Raw genomic sequence first — 18,358 nt, forward strand, 5'->3', positions numbered from 1 at the left:
ATAACCATCCCCATTCTGGGTCATGGATGGAGAAGAAATTTGATTCGGTTCTCATTCAAAGGCAAACCTTCCTAATCCGCATTTTCCAAAACAATATGCAAACCGAAACTCAAGAATTCTTTGGAAGTCATGTTTCCCAAATTCCTAAAGTTCATGTCCGCAGCCAAATAATATGTGTATAGAGATCCACATGTTACTGAAGAAAACATACAACAGTGCGTTATGTTAGGGGAAATTGAATACAGAAATTTGTATAGGAGGAGAAATTCACACTGAAATGCCGATGAATTTTCATGTGGACTTTTTAAAGTATACAGTGGTACCTCGGGTTACATACGCTTCAGGTTACAGACTCCACTAACCCAGAAATAGTGCTTCAGGTTAAGAACTTTGCTTCAGGATGAGAACAGAAATCGTGCTCCGGCGGCACGGCAGCAGCAGGAGGCCCCATTAGCTAAAGTGGTGCTTCAGGTTAAGAACAGTTTCAGGTTAAGAATGGACCTCCAGAACAAATTAAGTACTTAACCCGAGGTACCACTGTAGAATAAAATTGCAAACTGATGTGGAGAACTGAACTTAAGATGAGAAACTGAGAGAAAGTGAAATTGGTTGATTGGCCCATCCCCTAGGCACATGTCTCTCCTTGTAAAATGCAGTGTTCAAAACATTCAGGGCATGTCACACAGAAGATTCTCAGTGTTTGAACCATTCTAACAGATAAATTAAGACACCAAGAAATCCACCAAGGCTACTGCCAGACTGTTGGTATTTTGCGGATGAGATTCAGTCACAATATGACATATACAGGTTACTGAATTAAAGTGGATTTGTTGATCCTGCGCAGTGCATCAAACCCACTTCTAAAAATCCCCAGACTTTTTGCAGTAAGGAAAGTGATGAGGGAATTATTGGAAAAAGTAGAAACACAATCTCTTTATGCAAAGCCATGTAACCTCCCTGCAAACAAATCAGAATGGATGCTCAATAAACAGTAGATGTCTTCTAACCTCCCCAAAGACTGTATGAATAAATCAGGATGAATGAGCAGTAAACAAATAATCTCTGGAAGTGACCCTGGAGCCTCTGAGCTGGACTTTTGCATTTTTGCTAGGGTTGCCATATGCCTGGAATTTCCCGGACATAGCCAGAATATTGTAGTCAGAAGCAGCGTCCGGGCGGAAACCGCTAAAAATGTCTGGGAAAATCCAGACATATGGCAACCTATGTCCAATTGTCCAATGTCGTTTTGGACAATTTTCCTTAAAAATAGCTCAAAAACTTCCTTTTTTTGCAGCCTTGCTCAACAACTTTGGGCAAAACTAAAAAAAGCTAAACAACTCATGTTGTCATGTGTTTATTGCTTTTATCACAAGAGGAAAATATACAAAGGTTCTGCGGAAAGCAATTGTTTGCATTGTTGCTGGGTTTGGGGTCACGTTCACACCATACATTTAAATCACACTGCTTTCCCTCCAAAGAATCCTGGGAACTGTAGTTTACCCCCTCAAAGAGCTACAATTCCCGCCACTCTTAACAAACCACAGTTCCCAGAATTCATTGAGGAAAGCCATGTCCTTTAAATGTGTGGTGCAGCTGCGACCTTGGGACTGTATTATGCATTTCATTGCCTGTTCCTTCAGAATCTATCTTCTGATACAAATCAGCTTTTCTAGGACAGCAAACCACCTTATTCAAACATGCTGCCCTGATGACTCTCTTAACATGTAAAATACATTTTAATTATTATTTTTTTGTATTTTGTAATAATAAGATCAAATTCTGTCTTGTCAAAATAAACAAGAAATATGCCTGGATATTGTTATGTGGCACCTCACTTCTCTGAGCAGTGAGATGTTCCAGCAATATTGATTTCCCGTTGTTTACATAACAAAGGGATGAGCCCGTCAGACCTGCCCAGCAGGTTTACCTTGAACAAAAACCAGCTGAAGCTCACAGCAATATATTCCTTTGTGCGCTCCATTTCCTTGGACTTATACAGCTCCCTTCTGCTTTTACCTGGTGCAGGTACCACCCCCTTCCCTCACAGGGCAGCTTCAAGGTCCAGCAGAGAGACTCTGTTGCCATGGAAGGCCTGAGGGGAAAAGCTCACCAGATGGTGGCAGAGATGAAACTGATCTCAGGACAAAATGTCACCAACATGAAAAACTGGATCACACGGAAATAATGTTTCTGATGTCTGCATGTTGAAATGATAACATATTCTTGCAGAAAGAGATACTAGATTTCTCTTTCTTCCCAATCTGCTAAATAAGCAAAGCACGTTGTGGAGGTGGACAATGCTGAGCTAGATAGACCAATGGTAAGACTCAGTATAAAGCAGTTTCCTATGTTACCTGAACAAGCAGCCTGGTGCCTTTGACATGCCTTTGGTTGTTCAGTCTAACCACCACCAGGTGGCAGCAGAATCTAGCAGTCCTTTCCCATTTCCCTCTCAGTTCCTGTAGCTGGTGTTTTGCTAAGGAATGTCCACAAGGCCAGCCCAGGATATTTTGCTACTTGGGGTGGAACAACAAATGGTAACTCCTCCCCAGAGGAAAGTGCATGGTGCACATGGCTGGCTAGTGCAACCCCTGCAATGCAGGAAAACCTGCAACCTTGGAGATATCAGCACCTCCTCCTCCTTCTTTGGCCATCACTCCTAGCCGAGTGAGATTGTCTTCCATGAACACTGTTTTAGCAGTGAGTCCGTAAGTGACTGTGGAGGCCAATTCTGGATCCACACAGTGGTAACATAGGTTTCCAGGTGGGAGTTGATCATGGTGTGGATTTGCCAAGCGTGCCTTCCTCTTAGCACGTTTCTCCCCTTCGTCCTGAGTTCAAGCATCTTCAGAGCCCATGACACCTTTGGTAAAGGCTGTTCTCCAACTGGAGCGCCCGCAGGCCAGTGTTTCCCAATTGTCGGTGTTTATACTACATTATTTTAGATTTGCCTTGATTGCCTCTTTAAACCTCTTTTGTTTATCAGCACCACGCTCTAACCAACTGATCTATCCAGTTAGCAAGTCAACAAGCATAACTTCAGGAACTAGGCTTCAGCAGGCAGGCTTGATTTTTGGCTGATTTTTTCACACCAGGGTTGAGCGTCCAACTGGCTGATTGCCAGGTGAGGAACCAGTTTGGATTGCCAGCCCTTGCAGGCAGCACTGAAGGCAGTCATCCATTGATACCCTTAGCCTTCATGAATTTGGCTAATCTGCTTTTAAAGTATCCAAGCTATATTTTTCATGGGTGGAATAATAATAATAATAATAATAATAATAATAATAATAATAATAATGGGAGAGGACTCCAGAGTTCCTTGAATTTGGCTTGGTAGTAAATTGGCAGCTCGTGTAATTCTCTCAGGACTGATGCTGTATGATCCGTAAGGAGCTGACCATAGCTGCAGGGTCTGAACCATCTACAAGGGCAGCCCCACAAAGAATGCATTGCAGTAATCCATTGGGAAGGTTATGCGCCATGTGCCAGAGCAGCAAGGCTGTCCTTTTCTTGGAACAGCTGGAGCTGGTGAACCGGCCACTATTAGATGTGACGCTTACCTTTTCCCTACAGTAAACAGAGACTATGTTGGGTTGGCACACGCCACACCCTCTCTCTTGCCACACAAACCTACCCCGCCTCCCCCCACTTGTGTGGAGTTTGGTTTCTCCTTCAGTGGCGCCAGCTGTAGCGCCTGTCAGTCACCTTTTAAACCTGGTTTAATGAAAATCTCCCCGGTGGTGGTGGCCGGGCCTGGGCTCTCTGCTGTAAAGAGGAGTGAGTGAGAAGGGAGCTTGTTTTCTTTCCCTCATAGATGCCTGCATCTCAAGGCCTCACGTGGGCCTCTGCACAAGCCCCCCATTGTTGCCTGAGCCCTCGCGGCCGGGAGTGGAAGGGGGAGCAGGGAGAGACCTGCTGTGGCTCCTTTAGCCGATTAGCCTTATTAATAGAAATTAAACCCCGTCTGTGAGCTCTGAAAGCCCCTACATGCTCCCTTCCCTACCTGTGCTCTTACTCCTTTCCCCCCCTGACAGGAATGTATAGATAGGGAAGCGGGTGAGGAAGGGAAAGAAGTTAAGAAGCTTACGAGGATTAGAAACCAAGGCCTTTCACTTCTGGGACTTGTGAGGGTAGCTCTTAAAACCTACCTGGGCTCATTGGTGACATGAGTGCCAGCTTGGGTTTTTTTTTCCCTACGGTGGCCTAACCTCACCCCCACTGCTTTTGCCCTCAGAAATATTGTGCCAACAGAATCTCTCTACCCTCCCATGGTGCGCTTTTCAGGGCTGCCATTTTTCCACCCCTTGATCTTGTAAAACAACAACAACAACCCTCCCGCAACAGGTTAACAGTCGCATTCCATGCACAACATATTTTGAAGCTGGTGGGACTTACTTCTGAGCAGATTGCAGCATCAAATACTTAAATATGAAGACATCTCAACTACTTCTTGTAATACACCAGAAAGAAAAACTTGCACAAAATGGGGAAACTGTAATGAATGCACACAACTAGTATTTTCAGAGAGGGCTCTCACTCGAAGATACTACAATACTATAGCACCATGGGGCTTGCTGTGGAGATGGGAAAAGAACAGTGACCATTTTCAAAAGACACTGATTTTTGCCTATAAAGTGCCCGTAATTTGCGATAGGTAGATTTTTAGAGAGTCAAACACCATGGAATTTTAATGTAGCCATCATAGTAAACATGGACTTTCTGACTATACCTGTCCATTTCTGAATATTCATATAATATAGATACCTTCTTTTGATCTTGATGTTTTCTCTCTCATACACACACCATGAAAGGAAGCTTATTTTGCCCCCCTCCCCCATGATCTTATGAATCTGAAACATGCAGTAAGGAACTATTCATCAGTTTTTCTCACAGGAGTTATTGACAGTTCATTAATTGTGACTTCATCCAAATGGGTTTTAATCCATTCTAATCCAAACTGATTAAAATTCATTAAAAAAAAAAAAAACCACTATTGACTTTTTGTGGTTTGGAAATGCATTGAAAAGTATGGGATGTACAAATGACTTGCAGGAAGGTGTGTAAACGCCTTACAGGCAAATCAGTTCCAATGGGAGATGAATGCCACTGACGCACAAGTGCTCCGCAACTATGGCATAAGCTTTTCGTAAATGAAATCAGGATGAATGTTCAATAAACGGGTCATCCAGAAAAACACTTAATTAAGCATCTGTAAGGTGCACTGAAATGCAACGTGAAGTTGTTGTTTAAATTGTCTGCAGATGGAGCTGTTGCTTTACTTACCATTGGCATGGTTAGGGAATGCATGGGACAGTTGTCTAGATGTTACTGCTATGGTGAATCTGACCCTGAACACGACTGCTTCTCATAGGACAATGTAGAAGCATGAGGCTCCCTGGGATGTTCATCTTGACCTCTGCATGTTCCCTGCTCTGAGATTGTGTCTTGTCAGTGTCATGCCCTAGGATGGCATCCTGCCAGCATCATTCCTGCAACTTTATTATGGCCTGGTCTCGGGAGCCAGAACCAATGCCCTCCCCTCCTCAAACCCTGCAGGAAAACCTCAAGAGCAGAGAGGGAGGAAGCTTAAAGACTCTTGCCCTCTCCCAGCTACCTCTCACTTTGGAGAAGCTGGATTACAGGGGGATTGTGGCCCAGGCATGCCGGCTCTGCTCCTTCCCATTGGCTGGGAAAGCCTCTTAAAAGTGGAGAAGTGGTTTCTTTCTGCTAGATCAGCAACCTATGATTCTTTAGCGACTTTAAAACATAAGCAGCTGCTGACCCACATCCATGCGGTAAACACTTTGGTGCTTGAGCTGCAGGCTTTGCAGAGCCAAGGGGACTCTGGAGTTGGTCCTGGAAGCAGCTATTGATCACCACAAGAAGACCCCATCCACACCAGGCTTTCAGGATCTTTGAGAGCTGAGGTTTCTGCTGGCTAGGAAAGAAGGATGCAAGAAATCAGAAGGCTTCTTCAAGGGCTTCTCATTGGATGTCTGTCATGGAGTGAGTTCTGAAAGGTTGTCCCCTCCTTCTTCAAACTAGCCCTAGGCACCAGGAAGCGCTCCTTGGATCCATCTCCTTGGAAGTCAAAAAGTGAAAGGGAAGGCACAGCCCACCCAAGGTCTGTATTTTAATATGGAGCATGCTATTTTGTACGTCAGGTGTTAGCATTGTTATATGTGTTGGGAATTAGTGAACCAAGAAGGATGCCCAACTGGTTTCAACTCATGGTGTCATAACATATTGAGCAAGGGATGCTCTTAAAGACTAAGCTAATTTGCCCTGGATGCTTTCCTTTGTGCTGCTTGTGCATTCAGGTGGAGAGTCTCTGCTGTTTTAGGTTTGGTGATCCCAGGAACTGGCCTCACGGGTCTTGCAACAAAATTTGGAGTTTGTGTTGAGTCCCTTATTTTGCGGAACCTTGTGTCCTGGGTTATGTTGTCTTGGCTTGTTTTAAAAAGAGTGCATATGAGCCATATTGATTACTGGACCTGAAGGGAAATCTCTTCTCCCCTGGAGTCTGATTATTTTTCTGCCAGACTCTGTGTGCGTGTACATGCTCTGTATAGATATGTACATGTAGGCCTCTGGCTAAGACAGAGTGGCCAAAAAAGAGGAGACACGTCAACAACAAGAAGAAGAAGATGACGAAAGAGGACACCAATCTGCATGAAAAATGGCATGTGCTGATCTATATGTATATATGCATATGTGGAAATAATTACCATAATTTAAGTAGAAATACAAAACGGGGAAGACTGTTACCTGGTGGTTTTTGTGCCAGTTTAGTCTGCTGCCCAGGTGTTAGGTGTTGCTTATTTTTATATTCCTGGAGCCTTCAGACTGAGGCAATTTACAAGTAAAGTGGAAGCCTGTCTCTGTATCCATGAAGGCTAGCAAAACTGAGAGAAAGGGGGGCAAACAAGCTCCCAAGGCAGGTTTATATCAGATCTGGGGAACCTTTGGCCCTCCAGATGTTGTTGGGCTCCAACTCCCATCAGCCCCAGCCAGCATGTCAGTGGCGATGGATGATGGGAGTTGGAGTCCAGGAACATCTGGAGGGCCAGAATTTCCCCACCCTTGGTTTTCATGTAATAGATCCCATGCAAAGGCCATTTTAAATGATGGCTCATAATACAGTGAGTTATTTGTGTGGAGCAGAAAACTTTGCAGCGCAAGTGCTTTTTTATTGTGCCACTGAAAATTCTGTGTGTGGCAACTATAATGTATTAACTGCCATGAATACGGTCTACAAAACATCATTGCAAAAGGATCCACCCTGCTGAATCATTTGCATGTCACCAAAAATGCACAAGTGTCCTCCAGGCTGGCCCAATACATTTGGCTGCCTGAAGCAAAAGACAGGATGGCACCTGTAGCTTAGAGGGTGTAGGGCATGCCACAAGGCACGCACAGGTCTTCCCTGCTCATCAATATTTGCCATCTGAGGTGGCTGCCTCATTCTGCCTCATGGTAGGACTGGCCCTGAGCATTACATTGACATCTAGTGCAGAAACCAGTCCCAGTGCAGCCGCTTCTATCAGTATTGCTGTGTTGGCTCTCCTCCAGAGACAACTAGGGATGCCAGAGATTACTAGCGAAAAATGGAAACGAGAGCAGAAATTGCCCATGCTTACTTACTATTTGTCCCATGTCCAGAATAGAAATAAATCCCAGGAATATGATCAGCATTGGCTGCTGCTGGTGCTTTCAGTCTGCAGATGTTAGGTTTCCCCGTCCCTCCATTTGCATTCTGTTTCCTTTGCACTGAAACGAATGGGGTGGAATAATGCAATGCTAATGTAATTACAAAAAATATGTAACTAATTACATAAATTAGGTGAGTTACGTAATTTCACCATAGTGGACAGTGAGCTGAATAACGTCGTGATATGTGGAAGATGAACTGCAACAGAATGGAAGCACAGCTGCGTGCGATAAATAGAGAGTGAAGTGGGAAATATGCCTTCTTACAACCCCAGAGATAACGCAGCCTAAGAGCACTTGCCCAGTGCTGATCCCACAGGTGCTGGTGCAGCCCAGTGCCTGGGAAGTACCTGGAGTTTCCCTGCAATGGGCATAAGCTGCACACATCTTCCTCTTGGGTACAGATAAGGTACCACGGTAGTTACGGTACTGCGAGACACTGTTGGTGTTGCCACAGCCACTGAAGCACCACAGGATCTGGCAGCATGGCCTCCTGATGCTAATGCTGTAATAACCTCCCCATTGCCAGCATGCTCAGTATCACAAAGGTCATGTGTTGTTGCACTGGAAAATTTGCGGAGGGGGTAGCAAACTTACATAGACATTCTTGACCAGCTTAAGGCTTTGAGACACCTCCACTGCCCCCTTCCAACCCCCTGTTTACACCCACACTTTTGTACTCAACCATAGCAATTGCACACAGGCAAATAATCTGTCTGGCATGCACTCACACAATAATTGCTTAATTTGTGCTCTTGGTCACAACTTTTGGCCTATTTGTCTGCGTTTAAGGTCTTTCAGAAGAAGGGGCCATTGTTTTCTGTATTACAGCAGCATGCAGAGCCTTCAGCAAAAGATGGTATTAATGGTTTTTAATCACACCACAGATCGTGGTACTTTAACATTTAAAGCTAGACAAAGAGTGGGAGAGGAAATCCAAGGACCAGAGGGGAATAAACAAGCCTGAAACTCAAGGGGAAAAGAGAAAGTGTCAGAGCCTAGATATTCTGGCTCCAAGTTGGAGATACATTGCTATGTCTCCTGACTGTCCAGAGGAAGTAGCTGTGCCAGAAATGCCAGTTCTTTGCTTCTTGCTGTTTCCATGAAAGTATTATAGAATCATAGATGGCCATCTAACTTCTGCTTAAAAGCTTCTAATGAAGGAAAGTCCACCACCTTTTGAGGAAATCCATTCCACTGTTGAACAGCTCTTACCGTCAGAAAGTTCCTTCTGATGTTTAGTCGGAATTTCCTTTCTTGTTAATTGAATCCACTGGATCAAGTCCTACCCTCCAGAGCAGGAGAAAACAGGCTTGAAATATTTGAAGATGGCTATCATATCTCCTCTCAGTTGCCTTTCCCCCCAGGCTAAACATACCTAGCTCCCTCAAAAAATTGTATGTTATGTTGTACAACAATTCATTGGTTTTTGGTTGAGACCAGATTCCCTGAAAGAGTGACTTTCCCCTTATATACTGACTGAATATTAAGATCTGCTTCAGAGGCCCTGTTCTGAGTGATCCTGCAAATGAAGCCAAGTGGGTAAGAAACAGGAAGAGTGGTATCCCAATTATGGTATAGCCTTCTCAGAGAGGTTCAGCTGGTGCCAACTTTATGGATTTTCAGAGATTTTCAGGGGATTTTCAGGGGAAGTATCGTTTTACTCACCCAGGCATTTCAAGCAACTTGTTTCACAAACTGGGCCTCTTACATCTGAACTGAATTTTAAATTGTGTTTCAGTTGCATTTTACTCTTAATTAATCGTCTTTAGTTCCTATTGCTTTACACTGCATTTTGATGCTGCAGTATTTATTTACTGCAGCTATTGCCTTGTTGAGCAGCACTGTTAGTCTCTTGCATGAGTTTGCCTTCGGACATAGTTATTGCCCTACTTCAGATTTAAAGAGGGAGGGGAAGCACATGAACAGAAACAGGGCTGAAGGGAGACAATGGGAGCTGCATGTCTGTATCTGCATCCTCTGTTCTCTTCTGTTCCTGCAGCACCACTCATCTCGCTCGCTTTCGGGTTCCTGCCCCTGGTTGACCAATGGGGAAGGGCCATGCTGAGGACGGCCACCTGCCAGAAAGAGCAAAGCCTCCAGATGGTGGCTGGGGCTGGATAGTACTGCTTGGTTGCTTTGTCATCACTGGCTTTTCCTATGCCTTTCCAAAGGCAGTGAGCATATATTTCAAGGAGCTGATGCATGACTTCCATGTGGGCTATAGTGACACAGCTTGGATCTCATCTATCATGCTGGCTATGTTGTATGGAACAGGTAAGGATCACATGACTCTGTCCCGTGAAACACTTCCTTGTCTGTGCTTATAAATGTACACAGCCATGAAAGCAAAGATCTAGCCAAGGATTTCACTGGTTTATTGTGAGTGGCCTCCTTAACCACCTTCCTTCATTCCCACCGACAGTCTGCCGCTATTCTGAGCAGAGTGAGCTTTCACCCAGCTCCCCTCCTGGATTCCTATAACTTCAGCTGCCCTGGTGCCCCAGACCCCTGCAGTCTACAGCATTTCTGGCCCCCAGATCTGGGGGGGCGGGAGAGCAAATAACTAATTGAGTAAACTTTCTTGTGTTGCAGTGGTTGAATGCTGGCAAGCATTCTTTGACATTGCTTTGCACATTGCAATGCCAATGGCTGGGGCAGAGAACGAAAGGCTTGTAGACAAATAGCCAGCAGTCAGACGTCTGAGGTGTGAGGCTACTGTCCTGTTTGCCTATGAAGTATAGCAGTGCCAGAGAGCATCTTCCAGACATTCATGCAGTTCTTCTCACAAGCGAGAAGACTGAGCTTGCGGCAGTGCACTTTGGGGAGTGGGCTGGGTCTGTTTGTGCTGGTGCAGATGACAGTGCACCCTCGACAACAAAACTTGAGTCAGTCTGACCCATTCCCTTCTACCTCTAGTTCAGCTGCGCCACTGACTGGATGCCAGTCTCTCCAACTATCAAGAAAACCTTACTGGCCCACATGGTTCTCTACCCCCTTATATGACGTCCAGCAATCACAGAGCTAAGACCTCTCCCAACTTGCTACTCAGGCTTCCCCCACCTCCATCATTGGGACCATCTTCTGCTTTTTCTTCCTCCTCCTCCTCCTCTGTCAGATTCTGCCCACCCTGATTGGCACCACAGGACCTATGGCATATGGCCCTGTGGATGTTGTGTGCCCACTCTTGCTCTCCTGAACCACCCCTCTGGGAATCACTTTCTCTTCAGTATACTGTATGTAGAGAGGAGAAGGAGATGCAGCAGCCACATGATGAGCCCAGGAGTCTTTCAGCACACATTGTGTGTGTGTGTTGGCAGGGGGAGACCCCAGAGGGAGGAGAAATGGAAGTGGAAGGAGCTGAGATGGTTGGGGCAATCTCCCTGCAAAGCAATCACTTTGGAGCTGTGTTTGTAGAGGATGGACTGAGGGAGAAAGCTGAAATGGATGGAGAGATGGAAAGAGAGGAGAAAGCAGGGAGAGAGCTGTGGTGGCCTAGGTAAAGGCAAAAAAAGTAAAGGACCCTTGGACAGTTAAGTCCAGTCAAAGGCAACTATGGGGTGCGGCGCTCATCTCACTTTCAGGCCGAGGGAGCCGGCGTTTGTCCACAGACAGCTTTCCGGGTCATGTAGCCAGCATGACTAAACTGCTTCTGGTGCAACAGGACACTGTGACGGAAACCAGAGCGCACGGAAACGCCATTAACTTCCCACCACAGTGGTACCTATTTATCTACTTGTGCTGGTGTGCTTTTGAACTGCTAGGTTGGCAGGAGCTGGGACCGAGCAACAGGAGCTCACCCCACCAACCTTCTGATTGGCAAGCCAAGAGGCTCAGTGGTTTAGACCACAGTGCCACCCGTGTCCCTATGTAGTGGCCTAGAGAGCGAGCTAGATAATCTTGTAGTGCTGAAAACTCCACCAGCATTTGATCTGCCCCTGCCCAGCGCTGGCATGTGGCTCACAACAGATCACTCACAAGGGAATATCACCTTCAACAGAAAAAAAAAAGTTCCTCCACCCTTGTTCTTAAGGATGGCAGACGTTTCTTCTATTCATAATAATGCAACCAATCGCATGGTGACAGGAAATCACACATTGCTTCACTTTTTCTTCCCCTTTTTATTTAACCCAGGCCTTTCCTCCCTTTCTTGTTTCTTTGATTCTCTGCAGGGCCTGTGAGCAGCATTTTGGTGAACCAGTTTGGGTGCCGGCCTGTGATGCTTGTTGGGGGGCTCCTGGCTTCCTCTGGGATGATTCTAGCCTCCTTCACCACCAACATTATTGAGCTGTACCTGACGGCTGGTGTGCTGACAGGTTAGCGTTGGGCAAGGGGGCTGGGTGGAAAGCAGTGCCACATGGGAATGCATCTGGAAGTGAGAGATGGCATGAGAACTTGTCAGAGTGGTGTGAAAGTGCAAAAGGGAGGAAAGAACACAATGCTTGCAGCATTTTCACACACACGATGCTAAATTCACCTTTTGGGCTCCTTTGGGGTACGTGTGAGCATTATTGGTGATATCAGCTAGGCTTCTGTGTTTGCTTTGTAAATTCTGTGATTGAGTGGAGCCCAATCAAGAGGTACTGTCTTCATGACATAGAACTTCAAATAATAGTCTGAAATAACTCGGAAGTGTTATAAATTGCATGGATGAATTCTGTATTCAGGAATTGGCTGCGCAATGGGGACCTCAGTAAAGCTGATATACCAGGATCTTGAAACCTATACAGTGGAACCTTGCGTTGCAAATGTGATCCATGCTGGAAGCACGTTTGCAACCCACACCTTTCGCAACCCACACCGTTTGCAACTGTCTGTGCATGTTCAGGTCGCGATCCGGTGCTTCTGCACATGCGCAAAACACAATTTAGTGCTTATGTGCATGCGCGAGCGCCGAAACCCGGAAATAACCTGTTCCAGTGCTTCTGGGTTCGGCGCAGTGTGCAACCCAAAATCACATAACCTGAAGCGCCTGTAACCCGAGGTACCACTGTACATCTCTTAAAGCCACAATCCTCTTTTCCCACCTGTTACTCACAAATCCCTTTATACCCCACAGGTTTAGGCATGGCTCTGAACTTTCAGCCTTCTCTGATCATGTTAGGTTCCTACTTTGACAAGCGCAGACCTCTTGCCAATGGGCTTGCTGCGGCCGGGAGTCCCGTCTTCCTTTCAGCCCTCTCTCCACTGGGCCAAGTCTTGCTGGAGAAGTTTGGCTGGCGAGGGGGATTCCTCATCATGGGGGGACTCCTGCTTAACTGCTGCACCTGCGGAGCAGTCATGAGACCCCTGGAGCTGAACAGGAAGAAGAAAGGAGAGGAAGCCCAGGACAAATATGAAGCCAAAGAAATGCTGCCCATGGGAGGAAGGGCCGAAGAGGCTGTCAGCACCATGGACAGCGCCAAGAAGTCAAATAAAGCCAAGAAGAAGAAGAAGCCCAAGAAAGGGAAGAAGCTGTTGGATTTTTCTATCTTTAAAAACCGGGGTTTTGTCATTTACGCCATTGCCAAGTTCATCATGGTCTTAGGTCTCTTTGTGCCCACCATATTGCTAGTCAACTATGCCAAAGACTCAGGAGTGCCAGACAAAGAAGCCGCTTTTCTCCTGTCCATCATTGGTTTCATAGACATCTTTGCCCGCCCATCCTGCGGGATACTTGCTGGGCTGAAGCGGGTGCGGCCCCATGTGACCTACTTGTTCAGCTTCGCTATGCTCTTCAATGGCCTGACAGATATCTTCAGCGCCAGGGCCACCGATTACACGGCCCTTGTCATTTTCTGCATTTTCTTTGGCATCTCCTACGGGATGGTGGGGGCCCTGCAGTTTGAAGTGCTCATGGCCATCATTGGGTCACAGAAGTTCTCCAGCGCCATCGGGCTTGTGCTACTCATTGAGGCCTTTGCTGTGCTCATTGGACCTCCCTCTGCAGGTAAGTCTTGGGCACCTGTTACCTGCACTCATTTCTGCAGAGCTTAATTGCATGCGGGGCTTCCATGAAAGAGCCCAACCCCAAGACAAAAACTTCATAAAAGTAATAATAAAGAGCAGGGTGCATTTGAACATTTGCAGAAAGCTATCCCATCCCACGGATGAGTCTCTGTGGTTAGGAGCCAGGGTTTGGGGGTTTAGTTTTTATTAAATTTTTAGCTCTCACTTCTTCTTCTAGGGAGTTCATGCCTGATCATCTCCCATTTTATTTGCACAACAATCCTTTAAGGTAGGTTAGGCTGAAAGAAGGGCTGGCCCAAGACCACCAAGTGGACTTCACAGCTGAGTAGAGATTTGAACTCAGGTTTCCCTGATCTTAGACTGACCCTGTAACCATCACACTGCCTGTCAGGTCAGAGGTGTGTGGCTTCTTAGGAGATTTGGCCACATGAAGGTGCCGCAACACCTTAACCATGTGTTTCTCCTGGAAATGCCAATATTCCTGCTGAAATAGCTTGCAAATACCTTAGGGATTATGTTCTCTCTCCAGCCAACCTGACCTAACATGGTGGCTTCCTATCATGCCAGAATACTGGTTTATTTCACAGGATAGGACATCTCCAGTTTGCAGGTAGATCCCACTTGACATTTCACCTATGCACATGGGCTCTCTGGAGAAGAACAGACAGCTTACTACGGAAAGCACACTTTCCTGTCTGCCTGCCTTCCCAGTTTCTGTGTGTTTCTTGGCTGGCTTAAAAAGGGATGACTGACAGTGCTGGGAGTAAGTGACACAGCCATCTTATTTTTCTCTAAACCCTTTTTCATTCTGACTCCCCTCCACCTCTTACACACATATGCCTGAAAGTACAGGGGTACCTCAGGTTACATAGACTTCAGGTTACATACGCTTCAGGTTACAGACTCCACTAACGCAGAAATAGTGCTTCAGGTTAAGAACTTTGCTTCAGGATGAGAACAGAAATCGTGCTCTGGCGGTGCAGCGGCCCCATTAGCTAAAGTGGTGCTTCAGGTTAAGAACAGTTTCAGGTTAAAAACAGACCTCTGGAACAAATTAAGTACTTAACCCGAGGTACCACTGTACTATGAAGTCCCCATTGGTTCCTTTAATATACTACGTGGTGTCAAAGCATATTTATTGCCAAGTGTGTTGTTCCAGGGTAGCCCAAGGAGCCTGATCTCTACCTTTGCAATCCTCAGCATCACTCTCCCTTTGTTGCTTTTCTTCCACAAGCACACGGTCCCTCTACCTGCTAGCCCTATGGGCTACCTAACATCACCATTAACTGAACCCTGAAGCAGCAATGAGAACAGAGTTAAGCACTAGAAACTTGGGGGAGTAAGACTTAGAAGTGAGGCTTGTGAGCTGTGTGCGTACAGGCCAGCCCAGATTCACCTCCAACCCAAGCTGGGGTGGATAACATGTGACCCTCAAGATGTTGTTGGATGGCAGCTTCCATCATCGTGTGCCACTGGGAAGCCACAAGTCAGCTACCCCTGCCTTAAAGAAAGAACTTGCTCATCCTCTTCCTTCCATAGTTGTATCCTACCATCTCTGCTGCTTCAGTGACCAGGCAGGGGAATGCATGGAACTAAGGAGAGGGGGAAATATACTGACTGTGGGTACCATTTTCTGCCTTGATGTCTACATTTTGTGAGCTTTCAAGCAGCACAGCTTCCAGTTTCTGAGGAAGTGCTTTAATACGGCATCAACATGAAATTGTGGGAGGTTGCTATAATACAGGTATGCTATGCTTTCTCTCTTTGTCTTTTTTTTAAAATCCCAGGGCGATTGGTGGATGCGCTCAAGAAATACGAGGTTATCTTCTACCTGGCTGGCTCGGAGGTTGTGTTGTCGTCTCTGTTCCTGGCTGTGGCTTCTTACTGCTGCCTGAGCAGGAAGGAAAAGAAGAACTCTCAGCCAGAGAACCCTCCTGCAGGCGGAGGTGGCAGTGAAACAGAGGAAGCAGAATCAGATGTCCCGGAAGCAGAGGACCACCCTGGAGACAATCACCACCTCTCCCGCAACATTAACAATGCAGGGGGTGATGCAGTGAACCACATTGCAGAGAACAGGAACGTGGATGGAGCCGGCAGGCCAGAAGGGGAGGGTGTAGCTTTGGTCCCGGGGGGCTGCGATGCTGACCAGACAGTGGAAAGAGACAGTTTTTAGCTATGTGGAGCTCAGCTTTGATGAACAAGAGACAATGTTGCTATTGTATGGGGTCTGGTCCAACCTAAGGAGGAGTGTATATGGAAAACTGATGTTTCTGGATGCTGGGATGAGATAGACAGAGTCTCAAGAATAGTGATGTTTATATGTGTAAAGGCACAATGGTACAGTGGTACCTTGGTTTTTGAGCGTCTCAGAAGTCGAACGTTTCAGCTTTCGAATGCTGAAAACCTGGAAGTAAATGCTTCCATTTTTGAATGCTTTTCGGAAGCCGAACATGCCATGTGGTTTCCGCATTGAGTTTTCCGGATGTAATTGCTTCTGGAAATGCATGCTTTGGTTTTCAAATGTTTTGGAAGTCGAGTGGTTTTCCAGAATGGATGAAGTTCGAAAACCGAGGTTCCACTGTACTGCGAACAGAAATTTGAAGGAATACAAGCCATAGGGCTTCCGTGAATGGCTTGCAGAATTGTGTAATGCTGTTCAACACAGCGGGGGGTTGTCCCCCATGTACTGGCAAACACTTAAATTAGGAGATTTTAATGATCAGTCTATCTTTGATACCTTTTTCTAAGCTACCTCTACTAATCCAGAGCTCAGCAAAGGAGGCCATCACATTGTAATCCTTACCCTTGGACATGGTTTTCCCAGTTTTGTCAAAGGTATAGAGCATATTAGGAACATAGCAAGCTGCCTTATGCTGAGTCAAACTCTTGGGTCCACTGCAGTCAGTATTGTCTGCACTGACTGGCAGCCGCTCTCCAGGGTTTCAGACCAAGGTCTCTCCCAGTTCTACCTAGAGATGTCAGCTTGCGACCTTCTGCATGCAGAGCCTTTAACAGTTTCCGTATGTAGAATGGGGAGAGGAGTACCATATAGATCGGAAAGTCATATATCCATTTTGAAAGACTGGCTCTGTGCCAAATCTTCAACGAGAGAGAAGGTATGTAGCTAAGGAGATGCCAACTATTGGCCACATTTCTGTTGGAAAAAGAAACTTCCATCAGTCCTAGGTGGACGTAAAGTGGTTGTTATATAGACCAGACTGTGTAACAAGAGAGGGTTTTCCCCTCTGGTGTAAAACAGGGATGGAAGACGGTACAATGATTACGCTTTCAGGCATGCCAAGTAAATGTTCAATGCAAACAAATGTTCAAATGTTCAATGCAAAGGTAAGTCATGCCATTAGCACTCTAATATAGCCCTAATGAGAGGAAAATGCCTTCTATTTTTATTTTTTTTGGCAAAAAAATGCACCCTTAGTGTTCTATCCACAACAGGGCTTCTGTCCCTTTGAAGTGTTCTACGGCAGGTAAAAGTTCTTCAGTGTTGCTACAGCAGGAAAAACTGTACCTGTTGGTTGTTGCGCTCTTTCAAAGCTCCTAAAGGGAAAGAAACCTTGTTATTCTTTTTTGCAGTATTGCCAGCCTAGTCCATTGGCCAGGGATTGCTGCAGGCCAGGGTAGCTCTAGTTACTTTTAACTTCAAAGCCTCTGCCCCACTGTGCAACTGTCCTCCTTTGGTGGGAAAGGTTTGTGGCTGGAAAGAGGCCAAACTATAAGCAGCATCCATCATCTATAAACAAAAAAGCCTTTCCTTTCCCTTCCTTTCCTTTCATTGCATGGTATGAGATGGTCACAGGAGTCTGGGCAGGGTTAAGAAAAAGTGGATGCATCTTCTGAGTCTGCCTTTAATACATAAATCTATCCTTTGTTCTTTACCCAGCAGTGCTGCTTGTAGTGTTTCTATAGCCAGAGGTAGAAATACTAAGCACCCATGAGTAATGCCCTATATTTGTGCTGTTTTGTATGCCAGTTCAGAATTTGCTTTGCCTTCCATTCTACTGGAAGAATTACCCTTTGGAAATTGAAAGCTTGTGTGCACACATGCACACACACACACACACACACACACACACACACACACACACACACCATAGATCCAATAAAAAACAATTGCCTGAATTAATTCTTATACTGCACCAAAGATTCAGTCACAGACAAGTCCTTCAGTCTTGGCAGCCCAGTGCATTTCTAAACAACAGCATAATGTGGCACAATCTCTGCTGCTGCTGCAGCAGCTACCACAACATCCTAAACCTGCCTGATTCCAACGCATTTCCAGACAATCCTGGAAATTCAGCCAGTCCTTTATGTAGCTAAAGTTACCGTATTTTTCGCTCCATAAGACACACTTTTCCCTCCTAATAAGTAAGGGGAAATGTCTGTGCATCTTATGGAGTGAATGCGTGGGCCCTGGAGCCAAATTGCCCAGGGGCAAAAAGCAGATCATGCTTTTTTTTTTTTTTAGAAAAGGGGAAGGGGGTGTTGAAACAAAGCCACTGAGCAGCTGATTGGCCAGCGGCCGGGAGGAAGATAAGGGACTCTAGTGATAAAGGAGGCTGCCTGGGAAGGGGGAGGTAAAAGCACATGGATCCTCAGGATTTTTGCATTGGGTCACCCCAAATTCACCATCAGATCACATAGCATGTCCATGGCTACCGCCTGCACCAAAAAAATCACGCAT

At 45.9% G+C, this 18,358-nt stretch overlaps 1 protein-coding gene across 1 annotated transcript; it reads left to right on the forward strand.

Annotated features, from left to right (window-relative positions):
- The first annotated feature begins 5,609 nt into the window (after positions 1 to 5,609).
- Positions 5,610 to 16,376, forward strand: SLC16A8 (solute carrier family 16 member 8). Its single transcript, XM_083574238.1, has 5 exons — positions 5,610 to 6,124; positions 9,713 to 9,987; positions 11,883 to 12,026; positions 12,770 to 13,639; positions 15,447 to 16,376. The coding sequence occupies exons 2-5, from the start codon at positions 9,759 to 9,761 to the stop codon at positions 15,830 to 15,832; spliced, it is 1,629 nt and encodes a 542-aa protein (XP_083430364.1). The 5' UTR covers positions 5,610 to 6,124; positions 9,713 to 9,758; the 3' UTR covers positions 15,833 to 16,376.
- Positions 16,377 to 18,358: the final 1,982 nt, after the last annotated feature.

The sequence above is a fragment of the Podarcis filfolensis genome (genome assembly GCF_964270895.1).
Source record: "Podarcis filfolensis genome assembly, chromosome: 10".
Lineage (NCBI taxonomy): Eukaryota > Metazoa > Chordata > Lepidosauria > Squamata > Lacertidae > Podarcis > Podarcis filfolensis.